Below are 18,854 nucleotides of genomic sequence, written 5' to 3'. Positions count from 1 at the left end.
TTCAAAAAATTAAAGAAAAAACCTTGGGTTATTATAGTAAAATAATATTCTCTTCCTTGAGAAGGTCCTTGAATCAACTGAACAGGACATCCAGATTGTATAGTTACATTCTGATGCAATTTAACAGAAGACTTCTTGCTACATTGTATGCAAGAACTTGATTTTTTGTTTGTTTTCTCTAAGGGGACCTTTATTAAAAAGCCTGGTGGCCAGTCTGTCTTGATTCCGAGAATCACCTCACCTTTTACTTGCTATCAGCCCTTTGGATGCTTCCAGAAGGATGCCAGGAGAAAAGAAAAGAAAAGAAAAACCATTGTAAACATTTTGTCAAATCAGTGAATTGATTAAAAAATAGTTTATGTTGAACAGCACAACTAAATGCCCAAATCACACTACTTTTCATATAAAGAAACATCCGAACACTAACAGGGACTAGTTAAAAAAAAAAAAAATCTGTTATATAGAATTTTTTGTTAACAAGATTTATTGAAACCAGATCAGTAAAGCTCTGTTAGGCCAGGCCATCCTTTGGGACCTGGAAATATCTTTTTTATAAAGGACCGGATGTACTGGTGCTAATCATTAAAACAGGATGCTACCAGCATAAGATATATCAGAACCAGCAAGCAAACGGCACCTGGAGAAGACAGTCTTAACATTTCACATAAAGGTCCGTGGGCTACGTTTTGCTTACCTGTTTGGCTGAGCCTGTCATGTGCCTAAGAGGCAGGAGGAGGGAAACCTACATCTGCAGGCTCTCTCTGTTCCAAAATAAACATAAGCAATCACAGGAAAAAAAGTGAGGCTGTGATCGAGTACTTGGGGTCAGTTTCTGTGACATCTGTACGAAGTAAAATGCAGGTCCAAGTGAGTATTAGTTCAGTGGAGTTCAGTAGTAGGTAAGAAATTTCACTGTGTCCCAAGTAGCAACCTGCAGGCCTTTAATTCCATTTCTTAAAATAATAATAATACGGTATTAATAATAGAATAATGTTTTCTGAAATGGAGCAACACATTACTCGATCAGTACTAAGAAGTCAGCAGTCCTCCGTCACAGGGGAAATTGATTTTTCCTTCCCTTTCAGAAGAGGAGTTGGGAGTGTTTACTTGTGCTGGAACATTCCCTTTAACTTTCAAAGGCTGCACGTTCTTACATACGTCTCTGGAGGAACAGTTAAAAAGCAAAAAAAAAAAAAAAAAGTAAAGACCTTTTAATATTTAATATTTTATCTTATGTAAATCATGGGACCGTGTGTTCACTTGTCTGGAAAAACAAAATGAAATTTCTGTGACCATAAAAAGAAAAAAAAGTACCCTCTTGGTTTTTTGTTCTTTGTTTGAAATCTTTTCTGCCTTTTCAGGGAGCATTTGTGAATTAATGTAAATGAAGCTTGGCCCTCTGGTGTCTGAAAATTCCAGGTTTGGGGGGGGCCTTTTTGTCAGACCAGACGAAACCTTTTAGGCAGTCATGTGTTAAAGGCAGAATTTTGGAAGATCAACAGGAAAAGAAGACAAAGAGCTGGTTTTCTTCTGAAAGACTTTTTTAGTAACATAAACATTAGTGTAGATTGCTATCTTTAAAAAGATGACAATGTTATTTTCTTGCTTGGTGTTGAAAGTTGATTAATCTAAGGCAGCAGTCTATAAGTCACAGTTCCGAGTCCACTGATGTCATTACTTTGCATTTACATAAATGGTTTTACTACTACAACTCAAAGCAAGCTTAGCTTTAAATCATTATTGGAGCATTTGATCATTTGGCATATGTTTTCCTGCAATTTTTTAATTGGCCTCTTGAAAGAAAACAGCTGCCAGTAATCACATAGAGTAAGCGAAATGGATTTGCTGAGACTCTTAGATAATTAGTAAGAAATACTGGGAGAGTGGTGTTTGAAATAGTCAACATTTGGAATATAACTGATATAACCTCATGCTATCTTTAATACCCCAAATTTGCAAATGTCCCTATTGGAAACTTACTAGAAAAGTCATCAGTTAAGTTTGAAACCCATCTGTCAGCCCAAAGAAGAGTTTCTGTGGGAATAATTTAAATTTATATAATTCTCATATATTATTTCACAAAAAGAGAGCGGGAGAAAGAGAAAGGGGTGTGTGATGTTTTTCCCATGATTTAATGGAGAAGCAGCTGAAATCTTTCAGGCAGGCAAGGCCTTTTGAAAGGAACAGAATCTGTGAAAACTTGAAGCAAAATGTTCAAGGAAAAGTTATACATTGTTACAGAAGTCTTTGTTTTTGCATAAAAATCCATTTTACTGAGTTTTTCAAGTGTGTAATTCATGTTTTCTGAGCGTAGAAAAGTATTCAGATAGGGTATTTTGCAGGGTGATAGCCTTCAAATCCTATGGGAATGGTTTAGATATAAAGTAAGGAGATTTTGTATTATGACAGCTGTCTCTTTTGTGAAGCCTTTATGTAATGTCAGTATCATATTTCGTGTTGACTTTGTGAATAACACAGCGCTCATGGCTTTAACACTATGTCAATTTTTCAAAATTAAGATTCCCACTCTAAAGGGTGATGTAACAAATTGCTTCTTCTTGTGCTATTTGAGTAAGATTATGGTCTTCAATTATAGACTTAGAAAAAATTTTAAAAACTTGTTTTGAATGTTACAAGTTTACAACTATGTTAGAAACTCACAAAATGTTGTGTATCACCCTAGGAAACCAAACTCACCAATGAAGAAAAAAATCTTTACTGAGATAAATTAACACTTAGCATCAGAAATAAAACCACATAATTCATAAATGTTTGTAATTTTGCCCCTCTGTACAATGTGGCCTGTTTATCCATGATCCATGCCCAGAATCTAGAATCCCATGCTGGAGAAGTCCCAGGTGGGTGCCCAGGTGCTTCCCTTTTCTGCAAATGGTCACACTATTGCCAAGAGAAGCTTTACAGACAACATCCCAGCTACCAGCTTTGAGAGCCCTCCCTGCACACCACCCCCACAAAAAGTAGGTGATAGGGAGGCGATCAGCAAGTGTCTGGCAACATGAACTTGAACTTGTTTCACAAAATAAAGAAGAGGGAGAAATGAGAAGGAAAGAAAGGAATAGTTTCCTGCATTTTTTAAAGAATTTAGAGAGAGAAAGAGCAGGAACAGGGGGAGAGGCAGATGGAGGAGAGGCAGACTCTCCACTGAACGGGGACACTGTGATCATGATCTTAGCCAAAGGCAGATGTTTAGCAGACTGAGCCACCCAGGTGCCCCTGCTATATGGCTTTTAAAGATCAACAAAGAAGAAAAAATACGTAGCTTTCCTTAGTAATCCAGCTCAGAGTTTTCTAGGTTCATTGTACCATGGCATAAAGTTGTCGAGACCAACAGTGCATGTCTGAAGCTTTAGTCCCTGTGTTTCCAAATTCAGAAATGTGTAGGTTTTAGACAGGTGATCTGGGGAATTCCTGCACACCGTGTCGGGGTCTGGGATGGCACCTGGAGCCCCATCCCTTACTGTGCCGGCAGCAGAACATGGATGGATAATCGCACCAAGTAGAACAGAGAAAGGTCACACATTGCCTCATGTGAAAAGTTTACGTTTGCCTCCAAGTGGGTTAAGAAATGTTTCTTAGAGTTTTTCAGTTTGGGAATTGTGGATCACGAGGAACTGTAATACTCTGTTACTTACGAAATCCATCTTGCTGGGGAACTTGACTTTCGTGATGGGCTCATAAAACTTGGAGGCATTAGTGTGACGCTAGCGTCGTGTTGCCTTTTCTGGATTTCAGGGAAGTGCTCCCTGCTATACTGGTTTGACATTCTGGGTTTAGTGCCCTTTAGTGTTTGAGAATTGTGTGTGTCAACCCCTGCAGGATTCTGCCGCACTAAGCGTGTTCTCTTGGCCCCAGATTTGTCTCGCAAATTATACATGTCTTGTTTAACCCAAGGAGAATCTCCTGAAAAAGCATTTCCTCATTTTTTGAAAGAAAACAAAACTGTAGATTTTGCTAATTTGCTCTGCAACTTAATTTCTGCTTCCCTGGCTTTATGGTGTTTTAGTTAAATTTGTCATTGCTGTTATTCGCGGCAAATTCCCCGTCTGATGTTTCCTATCTTAGAAAGTTTTCTTAGTAAATCATTCAAACTTCCTATGTTTGATGACCAGTATAAGTGGTAGAAGAGAGACACATCATCTCAAAAACCCCTAAACCAAAGACTGGCGCAGCATCGGGAGTCCACTTTTTTGCTGGTAACATTAATAACTACCTAAAAGTTTCTAATAGAAGCTGGTTAATGGGGGCACCTGCATAGGTCGGTTGGTTAAGCGTCTGCCTTCAGCTCAGGTCATGCTTCCAGGATCCTAGGATCGAGCCCCACATTGGGCTCCCTGCTCGGTAGGGAGTCTGCTTCTCCCTCTCCCTCTGCCTGCCCCTCTGCCTGCTTGTACTTACCCCCACCCCGTCAATAAATAAACAAAATCTTAAAAAAAAAATCTCGCTAATGTTAAAAATAAAAAAAATTCTGTTTTATTCTCAGTTTAGTAAATGACTCTAAGTTAGCATTTATCTTCTAAGTTAGCATTTATCAGGTGCACTGAACTCTGGGGGAGAGGTCCAAGTAAGTAGAAGACCCTGAAAGAGGAAGCTGAGAACTTCTAGCATATTCATTAGGTTTTAGCGTCTCACGCCTCTGGAGATGGGGCAGCCAGGTCTCCCATCAGGGCAACTGTGTGATAATGTGGCCACAGAGCAGGGCCAGATCATTCCACAGGGCTGACCCCCTCTAAGTTAGTGCAGATGTTTACAGACAGCAGAAAGGCAAATAGAACATTTCTACATAGTTGTCCTCTGGGAAGGATTAAGAGCCATGGATCCCTTCCAGAATGTAATGGATTTGGACGGTCTTCACGCCTTAGTGATTTCTCGTTCTATTTGTCTGTGTAACCTTGCCCTGGGGGAGAGCTGGGGAAGCCACTGCAGGCTCCAGCGAGGAAGTCAAGCCTGTGATTGTCATCGGGGAAACTTGTTTGCCAACAAACTAGTGTTTGGTGGGTAAGACAATCTCTTCCTCCTTGAGCTCCTTCCTTCCACAAATAGACTCTAAGTAGGATGAGTGTGAGTAAACCCAAACTCCAGCTTCAGCTTTGCTGCTTCTCCCACTGCTTCAGCCAGTAAAATTCATCCCCGAAGAGTGCTTTTCCGATATTTACAGCGACTCAAATCTCAGGGTGCTTGTCGTTAAACAGGGGAGAGGTAAGACCCAGAAATTCATCATTGTGGGCTCTCCAGAGTCTGGCGAACTGAATATTTGCTTACACTGTGCCTTTAAAGCGTGTGAGTAAAAATTCCAAACCCTGCTTGGGAATTGAACAGCCCTGAGCATGGGGAGCTTCGCTGTTTGAAATCCTCCAGTGGCTGACCATAGCCTACTGGGTGCATTTGAACTCCCTGAGCCTGGTTTGAAAGGTCCTCACAGTTTGTGCCTCCTCTGCCTTTCGGTTGGCCTTTTCTCCCCTCAGCTCTAGCCCTCCCCCAACTCCAATCCATCTTTCTGGCTCAGTGCACCTGCTGCCACACTCTGCTGCGTCCCACCGAGGAGAAAATTATATTCCCGTCCTTTTCTTCCTGCACACGCTGCCCTAAAGCTTGCTCTTCCCCAAGGGCCCAGGGTCTTTCTTTCCTCTGAGCTACTGAATTCGTTGTTTGAGTCAACGCGATGAAACGCTGCCCTGGTATTCAGTTATCTTTCTGTTTGCACATCATGCCTGCCTGCCTACGCGTGAGCACCTCTCGGATGAGGACTGCGGTCTGTCATGTTCGCACCCCTACGCTACCATCCATGGAGCGGGGGCTCCCCAGCTACCTTCAGCTTCTTAATGATTGGTAAATCCTTGCCTTAACACCTAGGTGATAACAGTTGAAATACTTGGATTTATTGATTCAAACAGTAGCAAGCTGAGCCTTCTGGCGGGTTGGTTCTAAGCCAGGACTCACAACAGTGCCGACACCGTTTCTCACTCCACTTGGGAAACACCCTTTCCGAGAACGGCTGTGTCATCAGCCAACACCCGTGTGTCTCCTTGTCGCCATGTTGATGAACTCAGAGTGTTGGAGTGGTTTTGCCTCGTGGCATGTGGCATCCAGAGAGGAGCTGCTGATTCGTTGGTGAGGACGGCTTTTCCGGCCGGTGGGTCATTGTGGAGGGTGATCAGTGAGCAGCGTGAGTGTTGGGGTGTTTGCTGTCCAGATGCGGCAGGCGCTGCCCATCTGTGACTGTGCTGCTCCTTCCTTCATCTCTGCTCACCAAGCTCCTAATTCATTGCTCTTCTGATGTTATTGCCCAGCGTCCCAGTGACTAAACTCTGCTTTGCTTTGTGTGAGGTGCACAAAAGTTAGAACCAAGGATCAAGGCAGGCTCCGTGGGGTGCGCGTCTGCTAGCCCTGCAGGGGCCATGAGATGCTTCCTGGACCTCTAAATACCAAAACCCTCCCAAGGAGGAGGCCAGTGATTGCCTCTGCAGGTAAAGAGTGGGTACAAACAGCAAATGCACTGGCCCAGCAGGGCCGGAGGGCTGCTGACTGTGCCGAGAGGAGTCGAGGCTCTGAAGAGCCCTGGTTGAAACCCAGAGGAGTTTTTAGTATCCTTCAAACCTGTGAGTCTGTGGGGAAAGTATCGCTCAAACATGTGAGTCTGTGGGGAAAAGGATTTCTGGTGCCAGGACCTCCTACAAGGACCAGATAATTCCTTCCCGCTCTCAGAGTCATTTCCAGGCCTTGTCAAAAGCGAAAGTTATTTATTTGTCCTATTTTGGACAACAGTTTTCAATGTGTGGTCAGTCCAAGCAACGAAAACCAGCGTTGTGTGTCAGCGAGGGAAACAGCTCTCAAGGAGAAGCGGTCCATTCTCGGAGGCCTTTGAGCCCCTGACGGATCCCTAGGAGCTCCCTCTGAGAGCTTAAGGGACCCTGGTGACCCTTTTCCTCCCAAATTTGTGTTGACGGGGGCACTGGGTCCATGTCCCACTCTGTGTACCGGCCACCTGTGAGTGCTCTGCTCTGCCCTGTTCCGTGCCCCAGAGGGGAGGGCTGCTGGGCTCTGCACCCTGTGTGTCCTCTTTACTCTTTATTAAATAAACTGATTAAAAGGGAGCACCCCTTCTTCCCTCCCACTTTTCATTCAAAGGGAGCAGATGTGGGACGTCTCGGCTAAGGCTCCTGGGTCGGGTCAGATCCCAGAGCACGGCGGCTTTCTCGGATGGAGGGCGAGCCATTCCTTGGCATTGTCTCTGTCCTCTCTCTTTCTTCCAGCAATGAGGTGGTGAGGAGTGACTTGAAGAAGCTGCCGGCGCTCCCCACTCAAGCCCTGAAGGAGCACCCTTCCCTGGCCTACTGGTAAGCTGCGCCCTCTCCACACACCCCTCAGGAGTGAGCCCGCAGGGGGCTCGGGGTTGCCGAGGGTCAAGCTGGACCCCAGCCCAACTGACTCCATCTTGTCTGAGCTGCTTGGGCCTTGGTCAAACCATTTCCCGCACGTATTTAGATGCCATGGTTTGCGTGAGACCTCCTTTTTCTATTTTCTTTAACAAGAGGAAAAAAAAAAAAAACTTCTAAAATTTCACTTTGGATGGTTTGCCTCCTTGGAGACCCTTTCATGTGCTGCTTGAGTTTCATTCTGGAATCCTTGTCATTTGATGACAGGATGTGTGAGGTTTTGAGATGTGGGAGAACTATGGGTTTTTTTTTTCCTTCACAGAAGAGAGAGATTGATTCTTTGATATTTCCCACAGCGTTTCACATCTCCTGATTTGGCTGCCATGTAACATTATGCCCTAGTTCATCTGTCAGGCCCTGAATTACTGATTCTGACCAAAACGGGCATGCGAAAGGGTCCCAGCTTGCGGTTCTGGTCACAGCGGAGTGGGGCCTGCATTGCTGGGTGGTGTGTGCAAATAGTGCCATGTGCACGGGCCCTGGCCACCGTCCCCTGACACCCAGAAGGCCCTGTCCCCATGTCCCTTCTGCCTCCCTCACAGCAAGTGTTGACTGCTTTTATGAACAATAACAGTAAAACAAAAATCACAGGACAGGTCAATCCCGATCAATTGTACCATGTGACTCTTCTAAGCACTTCTTTACTCTGCTTTACAAAATGTATGGATTACTAACACGTCGTCATGTGTGGACACGTTTGCAGTTGGCACGCTCATGGCTCGGCCATGCACGTGACTCTGAGAGAACCTTTGGCTGGGATGGGGCATGCTTTGATGCAGAGGGTATTAGCCCAGTGAGACTCCAGTCCAGAAGTCGTTTCTTCTCAAGAGACCACAGGTTGGGTCAGTGGGAGCAGAAATGATGAAGACAACTCCTGGGGCAGAGAGCTCCCTCCAGGCTGCTGGCATCTCCTCCTCCCCCAACCCCCCCCCCAACCCCCGCCAATCTCATCTCTCTGAGCTGGTTTTTGCCATTGGTCCTTTGCTAACATAGATGTCGATATGTCATGGCTTTGTATAATGAATCTGCCCTCCAGAACAGACTCTGTTTAACCTGAGACTGTGCATGTGTCTGCTCGCCTCCTTCCAGCCTGGCTGTCTGCATGTGGGAACACCAACAGATGACACTCCTGCTCCCTTATTCCTGGAGCCCTGTTGCCCTCTCCCGGTCCCCTGTGCTCCCTGGGCCTCATCTTCCCTGTCCCACCCCCTCCCTCCCAGCTGGTCATGTTTAGGGAACTAGTAGTGAAAGAGCTAGACACAAGAATATGACTCTGAGACCAGTAGTTCCTCCAAGAAGGAGATGGATTTGCCATCTGGGGGCTCTGACGTTGCTGGGTTGTTTGGGGTCAAGGTCACTTTTAGCCTAAACCAGCCCTCAGCCATGTCCTCATTCAGTTGTTGCCAGACTTTCTACACCCTGTGCTTACCTGCTCCTTCTCTCTCAGTGTCCCTCTCTCCCTCACTGTCTCCCTCTCTCTCCTCTCTTTCTGGATTTCTCTTTAATGATCTCTGCAGTTGGCTCCTTGCTCACACGTTGTTACTATTACAGAAATGCCTTCCTTCGTGTTCCTGTCTTCTCCTGTGTCAACACGAACATCTTCATCTTTACCCACATCTGTACCTATCTTGCCAGAGCATTCCTCCGTCTCTCTGACCTGGCTGGCACCTTCTCTGTGCCTCATTTAGACCCAGAGACACCCACGCCACTGTGTACACATCACAGAGAGGTTGCAGAAATGGGGAGGGGGGCCATTTTTGAAGCGGGTGCCCCCAGGCCCCACAGCCCAGCTACATACAGGCAAGCCAGCAGTGGGGACCTTCCCGCTGATTCCTTGCTAAAAAACACCTTATTTCACTGTGGTTGGCTAGTCGTAGTTTGCTTTCGTACTCCAACTTACTTATTTGGATTTTTAGAAAAGCAGAGATTTCAGGAAGAGATGAATGATGTTCATGGTTCATAGAGCTGGCAGCCAAACATGTTCAAAGACGTCCCTCGGCCCCAGCTCATGCATCTCAGTGATTAACATGACCCCTTGGTGGAGCAGACCCTCACTCGCCCTGGCATCACAGTTTCTATCCAGCTGCCTGCAGCCCTGATCATCCCCGAAAGGAGGACACGGATTTGCAGTTCCTCCGGGTCTCCCGCTCTTGCTGGCCTTCTCGGATGTAGCAGACAACCGTCAGGCCGGAATAAGCCATAGGGCGCCCATGCACACTAGTGACCGCCTCCAGAGCAAGCAGTGGGTTTGAGAATCCCAGCCAGGTTTCTGAACAGTGGGGTAATGACAGCTCAGGGAGGCTTGAATTACTTCCCTGCTGCCTCAATTTCCCATCTATAAAACAGAATTAACCCTACCAGCCCAATCCAGACTGTGATTAAGAGCAGAAGTAAGAAGTCACATAACACAATTAACAAATAGTGAAAGGTACATAGTAATGCTGAGTAACTATGAAGTAATCCTTTCTGCTAATTTTCCCCAAGCATGTAACAAGCTTGGACTTCCACTCCATGGGACTTCCCAATCTGGAGACATATGAGGCAGAGGTTAGAAATATGTGCCCAGGGCCATGGAACAGAGCAGTATGAGGGCTCTGACCCGGATTCTCTCCAGGGCCGAGCTGGCAAATGCTGGACTCCCCAGCCCCCACACCACCCAGAGCGGCTTTGCAGAGGCACCAGTCTTTACTCCAGAGTCACTGCCCACTGCAGGAGATGGCTCCTCCAAGATGGGAAACTGTATCATCATCCCCATGTTTCCTCTTAATCCCCCATGCATTTCCTGGGCTCCTTGCCTGCAGAGAGATGATCTCACTGAACGACTATGGCTATGGCGAGTCATAGTCAGCCTTAATCACCTGTCTTTTTCCTTCATGCACCACAGTATCCTCCAATTAGTGTTTTTGGGATTCTATTTACTCTGGTTGGGTGCATTTTTTTTTTTTTTTATAGTTTTTCCTTGGGGCCCCTACCGCAGCTCTGGGGTAGCTGGGAAACTTGGCAAATCGCGCGGACTGGAGCCATCTCGTAAATTCCAGAGGAAGAAGGGGCAGAGCTGGGGGCAGGGCGGGTTCACAGTTGGCAATGCGTGTGTAATCACAGCACGGGCCCACGGCGTTTCAGGGCGTTTCAAGTCTCAAAGAAGTGGGGAAAGCTGAGGAAGGAGAAGCTAGATATCATGCCCTCACCGATGGCCTCGGGCAGCAGGAGACCCGGGGAGCTGTGAGGCTGGCAGAGCCCTGCAGCTGTCGGGTGCTGAGAAGACACTTAGTCGGGAAGCTGTGGAACAGCTGCTTGCAGGTGTTTTCTGACATTCATTGTTCTGAGCCTCGCCTGTGTTCACAGCCACACCACAGATTTTGATCTCCCCAGCCCAGCCCCAGGGTCCTCCCTCCCAGAGTTCGGAAGGGAAGCGACTCAGATCTACCCTGAGTTGCTTGAGCTTGGATCCAAGAGCTGACCTCACAGAATGCTAGATCCTGTCTGTGGTGGGAAACATGCCACGGCAGCCGTTGATTCAGTGAGTGAGAGTGAACAAGCTAGGCAAGCAAACCGTGGAATGTCTCGACATGACCCCAAAGGTCTGGTGGGGTGGGGTCCTCCCTGGGCAGGATGCTGCTGGAGAATTCTCTCAGGAAGGGGCTTTCGCACACTCTGAGAAGAGCGTCCAGGGTTGCCCGGCAGCCGAGGAGAAACAGAGCTCTCTCTGCGCCTTTCTGAAGAGAAGGCGTCCAGAGCCTATCCGAGTGACTCTCCAACGAGAGCAGGGCTCCTGTAGCTTGCCAGTTCCTCTTCTGGGTGTTTGTAAGGACACTCGCTTATGACAAGTCAGATGATCAAAAACACACACACAGATTTCAGAGTACTAAAATGAAGAGACAGCCATTAAAGATCAAGATAATAACTGGAAAATCAGTAAATGACCCCCAAGTAGTAGTAGTTAGTGAACATACAGGACACATTACTCCCAAGAAATGGCCTTTCTTTTTTCCTTTATTTTTCTTAAATGTTTTTTTAAAGATTTATTTGAGAGAGAGAGCACGAGATGGGAGAAGGTCAGAGGGAGAAGCAGACTCCCCATAGAGCTGGGAGCCCTTTGTGGGACTCGATCCCGGTACTTCGGGATCATGACCTGAGCTGAAGGCAGTTGCTTAACCAACTGAGCCACCCAGGCGCCCTCTTTTCTCCTTTTTAAAAAAAAAAAAAAAAAAAAAAAATGGTTGGCAGGAAAAGCTTTCGATCAGCTCTGGGATACTAAATAAGAGATGGGGTCCTTCCCTAGAGCTGCGTCCTGTCCTAGAGATCCTGGCCAGAGGTAAGGGAGGCGTCAGACAGAAGGTGGAGAAATGGGGCTCCTGGTGGTGTGGCAAGGTCACAGAGGCCCAGTCTTTTGAACTTGACTCTTTACCAGGTGGGATGTGCGTCCCCTGTGACTCCCCAGATTGGTTCTTTTCTTCCAAAGACAGCAGCCATAGCCTCCTGGGCACCAGAGTCACCTCCCAGAGTCCCTTCGTGCCCTCTGCCCTGTCAAAGAATGGTTTGGCTGGCCAGTGTCTCCTAAGGCACGAGCTGGTCTCTTGTTTTAGAAGGAAGACTTCAGGAGATCAAGGAGTTCCCAGCTCACTTCTGGTAGCTGGCTTGTTTCCCAGTACTTCTCTGGGCCTTTTATTGTCTCATGGTTTGTGTTAGCCAGGCCTAGATTCCAGAACTTTCCCATCCTCCTTGCAAGCCCTCAGCCCTGACCACTGATTCATGATAAGGAAGCCATGGGCATTCTATTGAAGTCAACATCTGCGCAGGCCGTGTGCACATTGGGCAGTGAGGAAGACCATGAAGACATATGGGCATTTAGCCAGAGCCTCCCCCCAATCCCCCGCCGGGCAGTCTCCCTCCTGTCCCCAGTCTGTGCCCCTCTCCAGTGACACACGTGCTCACTGCTGCTTCCTCACCTCCCATGGTAGCATTTCTTGCAGGGAGCTGACCCCAAGGGAACCTGTAGCCCGAGGCACCTCACAGGTTGAGTTCAGAAATACCACGCAGGATAAATCATTTCTCCAGGAGCTGTTGGCTCCTTGAAGCTCCTCTTGACATGGCTTAGGCTTGGAAGAAGTATCTCTTAGCAGGGTGCTGGCCAGTGATCTAGGGACCATATATAACAGAGTGTTTGTCTTATAATTCTAGCGAGGATCGAGTAATTGAACACTACAAGAAACTGAATGGCCAGACCAGAGGTCAAGCAATTGTAAAGTAAGTGGCCCGTCCCAGTGCCCGTGAGGTTGTGTTTGTGTGTGTTCACATAGCATGTGTCATGGCTGTTCAATTCTGCTTGCAAAGACCAATCTTGGGGCGGGGGTGATTGTCCAGGGTCGTTTTCAAGTAAACCTTCACTCTTGAGAGTTTTGTCATACGCACACACACATAATGGTTCCAGTTCTGCCAAATAACCACCCTCGTGTGTGTCTCTGTCTCTCTTCCCAGCTACATGAGCATCGTGGAGTCTCTCCCGACCTATGGCGTTCACTATTACGCAGTGAAGGTAAGTGCCAAGACTAACCCCACCAAAAAAAATACTAGCCCCTCTCACTTTTTTCCTTTTTAATCTTACTGAAGATGTGGTTGGGGGACTGGGGGTGGTGTGTGGTGGAGGCCTAGGTCAGGATGATTATGTGCCGGGGGAGTCCTCCATGTAGGAAGTCCTCCACCTAGGAAGAATTGATGCAATTTCTCTTCAAAACTCATGTTCCCTCCTGTAAAGTGGGTATAATCATTGCCACTAACTTTTATACTCAGAAGAACCCTGGGAGGTCGGGACTTCAGAGTTGAGGCGATTCCATGTAAAGGCAACGCACTGTAGGGAATAAAAACGTTAGGCAGCGTCCACAGTGTTTTTCTTGGTGGTCAGATGCTACGCAGGCAATTTTGGAGGAGGGCTGGCATGAAAGACTGACAGAACGAGTACATGGCTATTTAAGAAGACAGATCTTGTTGTCTTAAATATTGTGAAGTCCAGTGGAACGCGGACCCTCTCCCAAACTCGCTTTAATTTTATCCATAATGCCTCTGCCTGGGATCCCTTCCCTGAACTCACAGATAACGAGGTGCTGGTGGGCCTTATCGATGATGAGAAGGCATGGTTTTCCTCCCTTCACTGACCCCACCATGAAAAAGTATAAGTCCTGGCCCAAAGTCCAGCCACAAAGAGGGGACAGCAATCCTGAATGCAAGACACTTCCCCCAGCCAACCTGAGATTCTCTTGCTCATTGGCCATTTTCTTTCCCCATGTTTCCATCCAGCTGTATTTTTCATTCCTTTGGGCCAGAACGTGTTCCGTGTTTCACATATCGTTGCGTCACTCATGGCAGCCCACACAACACTTTGCGGGTCCTTGGTACATGTCAAATGCCTGTATCTCCCACCAACCTGTAGCCTTCTGGTGGCCCAGACTGTGTGTTGCCTTCTGTTCCATGTTGCTGGAACCCGTCGTAGACGCTCAGTAGGTATTTACTGAGCGAGTGTTTATTGAGAATTGAACCAGGTGGTTGGAGGTACACTCCTGCAATGGGAACAAACGTCAGACCTCGACTCATGGAGCCCAGTTATGAGGCAGACGCTGGGACACCCGTTGTGTTACAAGAGGCCTTTCACAGAAGTCAGCCAGCGAGTCTGTGTCTCAGGGGCATGTGTGGCAAATGAGTCTGCTTTCTAGAGAGCGAAGGAGGAATGGCCTGGACTAGGTTCTCTCCTTCACCGTTTGATCATCATTTGACCTCCGTCTCTCAGACTTAGAGAGATTATGAGATTTGCCTCTCCAGCTTCCCCCACCAGAGTCTCCCAGATGCTGGAGGACAGTCCGGGTGAGTGTTAGACTGTAGACAGAGTGGAAATCTTTGAGCAGAGACTCCATCCGGTCTTCTACTTGGGTAAACTCGTGTCCCTTCTCTGTCAGCCCCGGAGCCTGACAGAAAGATAGCTTCTGATATATATGCTCTCTGCCTTACAAAAAAACTTGAGAAACAGGCTCTTTTGCAGTCTGTGAGAGCAGAGCAGACTCTGTGATGGTCAGAGCGCCAGAAGCGTGCGTGTGTTTGGCTCGGAATCCTCAGGCCTCCACAACTGCACTCCTACTTACTGGGAGAAAGAGCACAGGAGTCCAAGCAAGCCCGCACCTGCCATCTCCAGCCTCGCCGGTCAGAGGCCTCGTGATTTCACAGAGGCTGTGTTCTGTGGCATGGTGGCTGCCCGCACCTGCCCCCCGGAGTTGCGGTGGCCTTGAATCCCCGCCTTGGGTTGCTCTCCGGAACTGTTGCAGGACACACAGACACTTTCCAGAGACAGATGTTTTATACCTTTAAAAAAATTTGTAGGAAATCCTATACCCTAAAACTTTTCTGAAAATTCCAAATGCATTTCTTTGCCCTTTCTTATCTTTGTGCCGACCTTGAGATAACTCGTATTTGCAAAACATCAAGCCAATTTTGAGTTGTTAAGACATCTTCAGTGGGGTGACCTAAGTTATTTAAGGGTGTGGCAATTAGGACAAATTTTTGTAGGGGAAGGCTGCTTCCTATGCCCACTGGGCTCCTAGTGTGTGGGAGCTCTAATTAACATCTCAGAGTCTTCCCTACCTGAATGTAGGATCCCAGTTTATAATCTGGTGGCAAGAGGTCTCTGTTAAAGGAATAGAGAAAGGGACTTGGTGTTTCTAATTTGGGTCTCAGAAGGTCTAGGCTTGGATTTTGCTACTTTTGTCTGACAGCATGAGTCACTCAGTCCAGCGGATCTCTTAAGGTGAGCAGGACCACATGGTGGTGTCTGCCATTAGCCTACTGGAGGGATAGCCTGGGTTTTGAGTAGAGCAGGGTAAACCCTTTGCTTTGACTTTTTTTTTAAAGATGTTACTTATTTATTTTTGCGAGAGAGAGAGAGAGAATGCGTGCACAAGCACAAGCAGAAATGGTGGGGGGCAGGGCAGAGGGAGAAACAGACTCCCTGCTGAGCCAGGGAGCCTAACTCAGAACCCATCCCAGGACCCTGGGATCATGACTTGAGCTGAAGGCAGACGCTTAACTGACTGAGTCACCCAGGTGCCTCTGCTTTGACTTTTATGTCTTTAAAACTGGAGGAATCTTAAATGCATATATCATCGAGTGAAAGAAGCCAAGGTGGAAAGGGTACATACTGTAGGGTTCCAAGGAGTGGAATGGTTCTGCCAGAACCTGGCGGGGCGGGGGTGGGGTTGGGGAGAAGAAGGGGCAAATAGGCAGAACACAGGATTTTTAGGGCAGCGAAGCTCCTCCACGTGGTATTATAATGACAGACATCATTATGCATTTGTCCAAACTCACGGAGGATTCAACACCAAGAATGAACCCTAATGTGAATTTCGGATGACCATGATGTATCAATGTAGGTTCATCAGGTTATAACATATGTTCCCCTCTGGTGGGGATGTTGATCCTGGGGGAGACCCTGCAGGTATGGGGGCAGGGCAGTGTGGGACATCTCTGTACCTCCCTCTCCATTTTCCTGTGAACCTGAACATCAGACTTCTCCTTAAAAAAAAAAAAAAGAATAAATAAGGTCTTTTTTATTTTTTTTTTAAGATTTTATTTATTTATTTGACAGAGAAAGATCACAAGTAGGCAGAGAGGCAGGCAGGCAGAGAGAGAAAGAGAGAGGAGGAAGCAGATTCCCTGCTGAGCAGAGAGCCCGATGCGGGACTCGATCCCAGGACCCTGAGATCATGACCTGAGCCGAAGGCAGCGGCTTAACCCACTGAGCCACACAGGCGCCCATAAATAAGGTCTTTAAAAAGGGTTTTAGAGGAGTTGCCTTCTTTACGGTCCCTTCCAGCTCTGATAGTTGATGACAGTTTTTCTGCTCAGGTCATTTTATTTGAATGCTCTCAGGTATTCTGTTTTGGTGAAACCTGGAGTCTTAGAAGGAGGACAAAGAACAAGGCATTTGTCACTTATTCATAAAGGAAGGACCACGGTGGCCTCCTGGTTACGAACAGAGCTGGGTCCCCACCCCAAGGCACCTTCCATGGCATCTGTTCACATATCTGAGCGTCAGTTGATGATGGGACACATCTGTTAAGGTGAAAAAGAGAGAGGTGGCCTCCATCCATATCAAGGGATTTGCATTTTCCTGAGCCCAGAGGCCTTCCCTTGGTTTCCATGTGTGTTCTCCCACCCTGTATTTACCCGTACTCTTTTCCGTGCCCCAGGACAAGCAGGGGATACCATGGTGGCTGGGACTGAGCTACAAAGGAATCTTCCAGTATGACTACCATGATAAAGTGAAGCCGCGGAAGGTAAGCATGCTCTCCTCTGTGGGCAGATGGCTCGCGGAGAGAAGTGAGTAAAAATATGACACTGTGCAGCCTCGGGGCCCCCGGGCTCACCAATCCCCCGCAAATCTGAGTGTATACAGATTACTCCGCAGTCGTCCAGTCTGAGTTCCCCGGGTAAATATTTTTTTCTCCCGGTCACTAGGGAAACCTGAACTGTTATAATTATTTAAGGTAAGAAAACTGGCCCAGCTCTCCCAAAGGAGATGGGCAAAAGGGCTTTGAGGGACTGTCCTGTTCCTTCGTTTCCTGGCTGGGGAAGGTGGGGGCTCCGTGCACTTGGGAAAGGGAGGGAATATATCTCTTCTGTCCTGAGGCCAATGTGAGCTTTCCCGAAGCTTGTCGGTGTGCTTCATTAGTTTTTGTTTGTTTTGGTTTTGCTGGCGGGGAGCTAAAAGAAGAAATTGTAGGTCAAAACAGGGTGAAAATAAAGAAGAGTCAGGGGCATTCCTGCAAATCGGATAAATAGTTTATGGCATATTAGAAGTGATCAGAAATCTGGAAAAAATAAGGTCATTTGCCAAAAAGAAAGGGAAGCAGAACCGCGTTTGCAAAGCCATCGTAAACGCAAAACAGAACATTTGAAGGGGACACAGTGCTTGACTTTTCTCTGTTTTCATTTACACACATTTTTCAGACTAGAACAAATTGAAAAATTATAATGGAAAAATGTCTCTGGGCTAGAGCTGTCATTCAGATCCTCTGGCAGAGAATAATGGAGAGACAGTATGCAGTTCAAGCCCCGAAATACATATTAAAAGTCTATCAAAACCACACTTGCTGTAGGAGAGGGAAAGCAATATTGGTCCATTATGTCATTCTGGATCGCTTTCCAAGCTTCTTTATCCACGAACGGGATGGAAATCCATACTACATATCTGAGCTTATGGTAGGCTGTCTGCTTAGCATCTGCCTTAGCCAGCTGCTTTATTAAAATGATAGGGGGAGAAAATGGTCCTTTGCTGGGGAGGATTTTCACTCCGTTGATCAGTAAGTCAGTTAAGTTCAAAGAAAAGATCCTGAGCAAGTGAAGGGGGCATTCTCCCTTGGGAACAATTCACCTGGGCATCCAAGGACATGTGGTTCGGTGGCTAAATCCCAGACCTCTCCAGTTTTCTCTATATGCTGTAAGACCTGCACTGGGTCCTGTGTGATTTGGTTTCTCTGTGTTTTTCTCGGTCACAGGGTCTGTGCTGCTTCCACACTGTCTCTTTCTTTCAGTTTCCCCTCTGCCTCTTTCCCACTTGGCCTTTGTAAGTTTCTGTGCTTTTTTTTTTTCCCCCTTGCATGGTCTCTTCCCTCCCTCCTCCTTTGGACATCCACTCTCCTCTCTTTGGAACCTGGCTGACCTTTTTTCCTGCTTGCAAGAGCCAAGAAGCCTCCTAGATCCTCTCGCAAAACCCTGGTCCCAATCCCTCCAGTTCCTGATCACCCACCCTGGTGGAAGACCAAGGCGGATGTGCATAGTTCCCAGTGAACAGAGTTCTAATGCAGCAGTAGCATTCTGCTCTCCCTCTGGGGGTGAAAAAGACATGCTGACATGTATTCTTGGGCATTCAGTTTCATTTATTAATAAGTGTGAGCTGGTTTCATTTCTCTAATTGAGGTGCTAATGAAGATTGCAGAATTAATGAGATAGCACCCAATAGATGGGAAACGTAGGGCACAACACATGGTAGGGATGCCATCAATTGTTGCTGTCCCTCGGGACTCTGACAGGCTTCAGGATCGGGAAAAGTACGAAGCCAAAAGGGTGGGCAATCAGCCACTGACTGAGAGGGTCAGCCATTGACTGAGACTCATTTGTTGAGTTTATCCAGGTCAGCAAAATAAAAATGTTAAAAGGTCAGGATATTTATTCAGAGCATTGGCTGTATTCAAACTGAGTTGTTACACAAAGTAACTGATGTTTCTGTGGCCTCTGAGGAAGTAGTTATGAGTTAGTGGGGAGCAGAGGGAGAGGGAGACGCAGACTCCCCACTGAGCCTGGAGCCCGACCCCAGGACTTAGATTTTGACCCCAGCCAAAGGCAAACTCCCAACCAGCT

At 47.0% G+C, this 18,854-nt stretch overlaps 1 protein-coding gene across 10 annotated transcripts in view; it reads left to right on the top strand.

Moving 5' to 3' along the window:
• Nucleotides 1-18,854, top strand: part of FRMD4A (FERM domain containing 4A) — a 608,721-nt gene that overhangs the window by 502,809 nt on the left and 87,058 nt on the right. For all 10 annotated transcript variants that reach the window (XM_032349452.1, XM_032349459.1, XM_032349456.1 and 7 more), the window contains 4 exons: nt 7,272-7,355; nt 12,636-12,701; nt 12,933-12,990; nt 16,685-16,771. In XM_032349452.1, the coding sequence (XP_032205343.1) occupies nt 7,272-7,355; nt 12,636-12,701; nt 12,933-12,990; nt 16,685-16,771 (295 nt within the window). The remainder of the gene's footprint in view (nt 1-7,271; nt 7,356-12,635; nt 12,702-12,932; nt 12,991-16,684; nt 16,772-18,854) is intronic.

Source organism: Mustela erminea, chromosome 6 (genome assembly GCF_009829155.1).
Source record: "Mustela erminea isolate mMusErm1 chromosome 6, mMusErm1.Pri, whole genome shotgun sequence".
Taxonomy (NCBI): Eukaryota; Metazoa; Chordata; class Mammalia; order Carnivora; family Mustelidae; genus Mustela; species Mustela erminea.
This window is presented reverse-complemented; position numbering and strand designations above follow the sequence as displayed.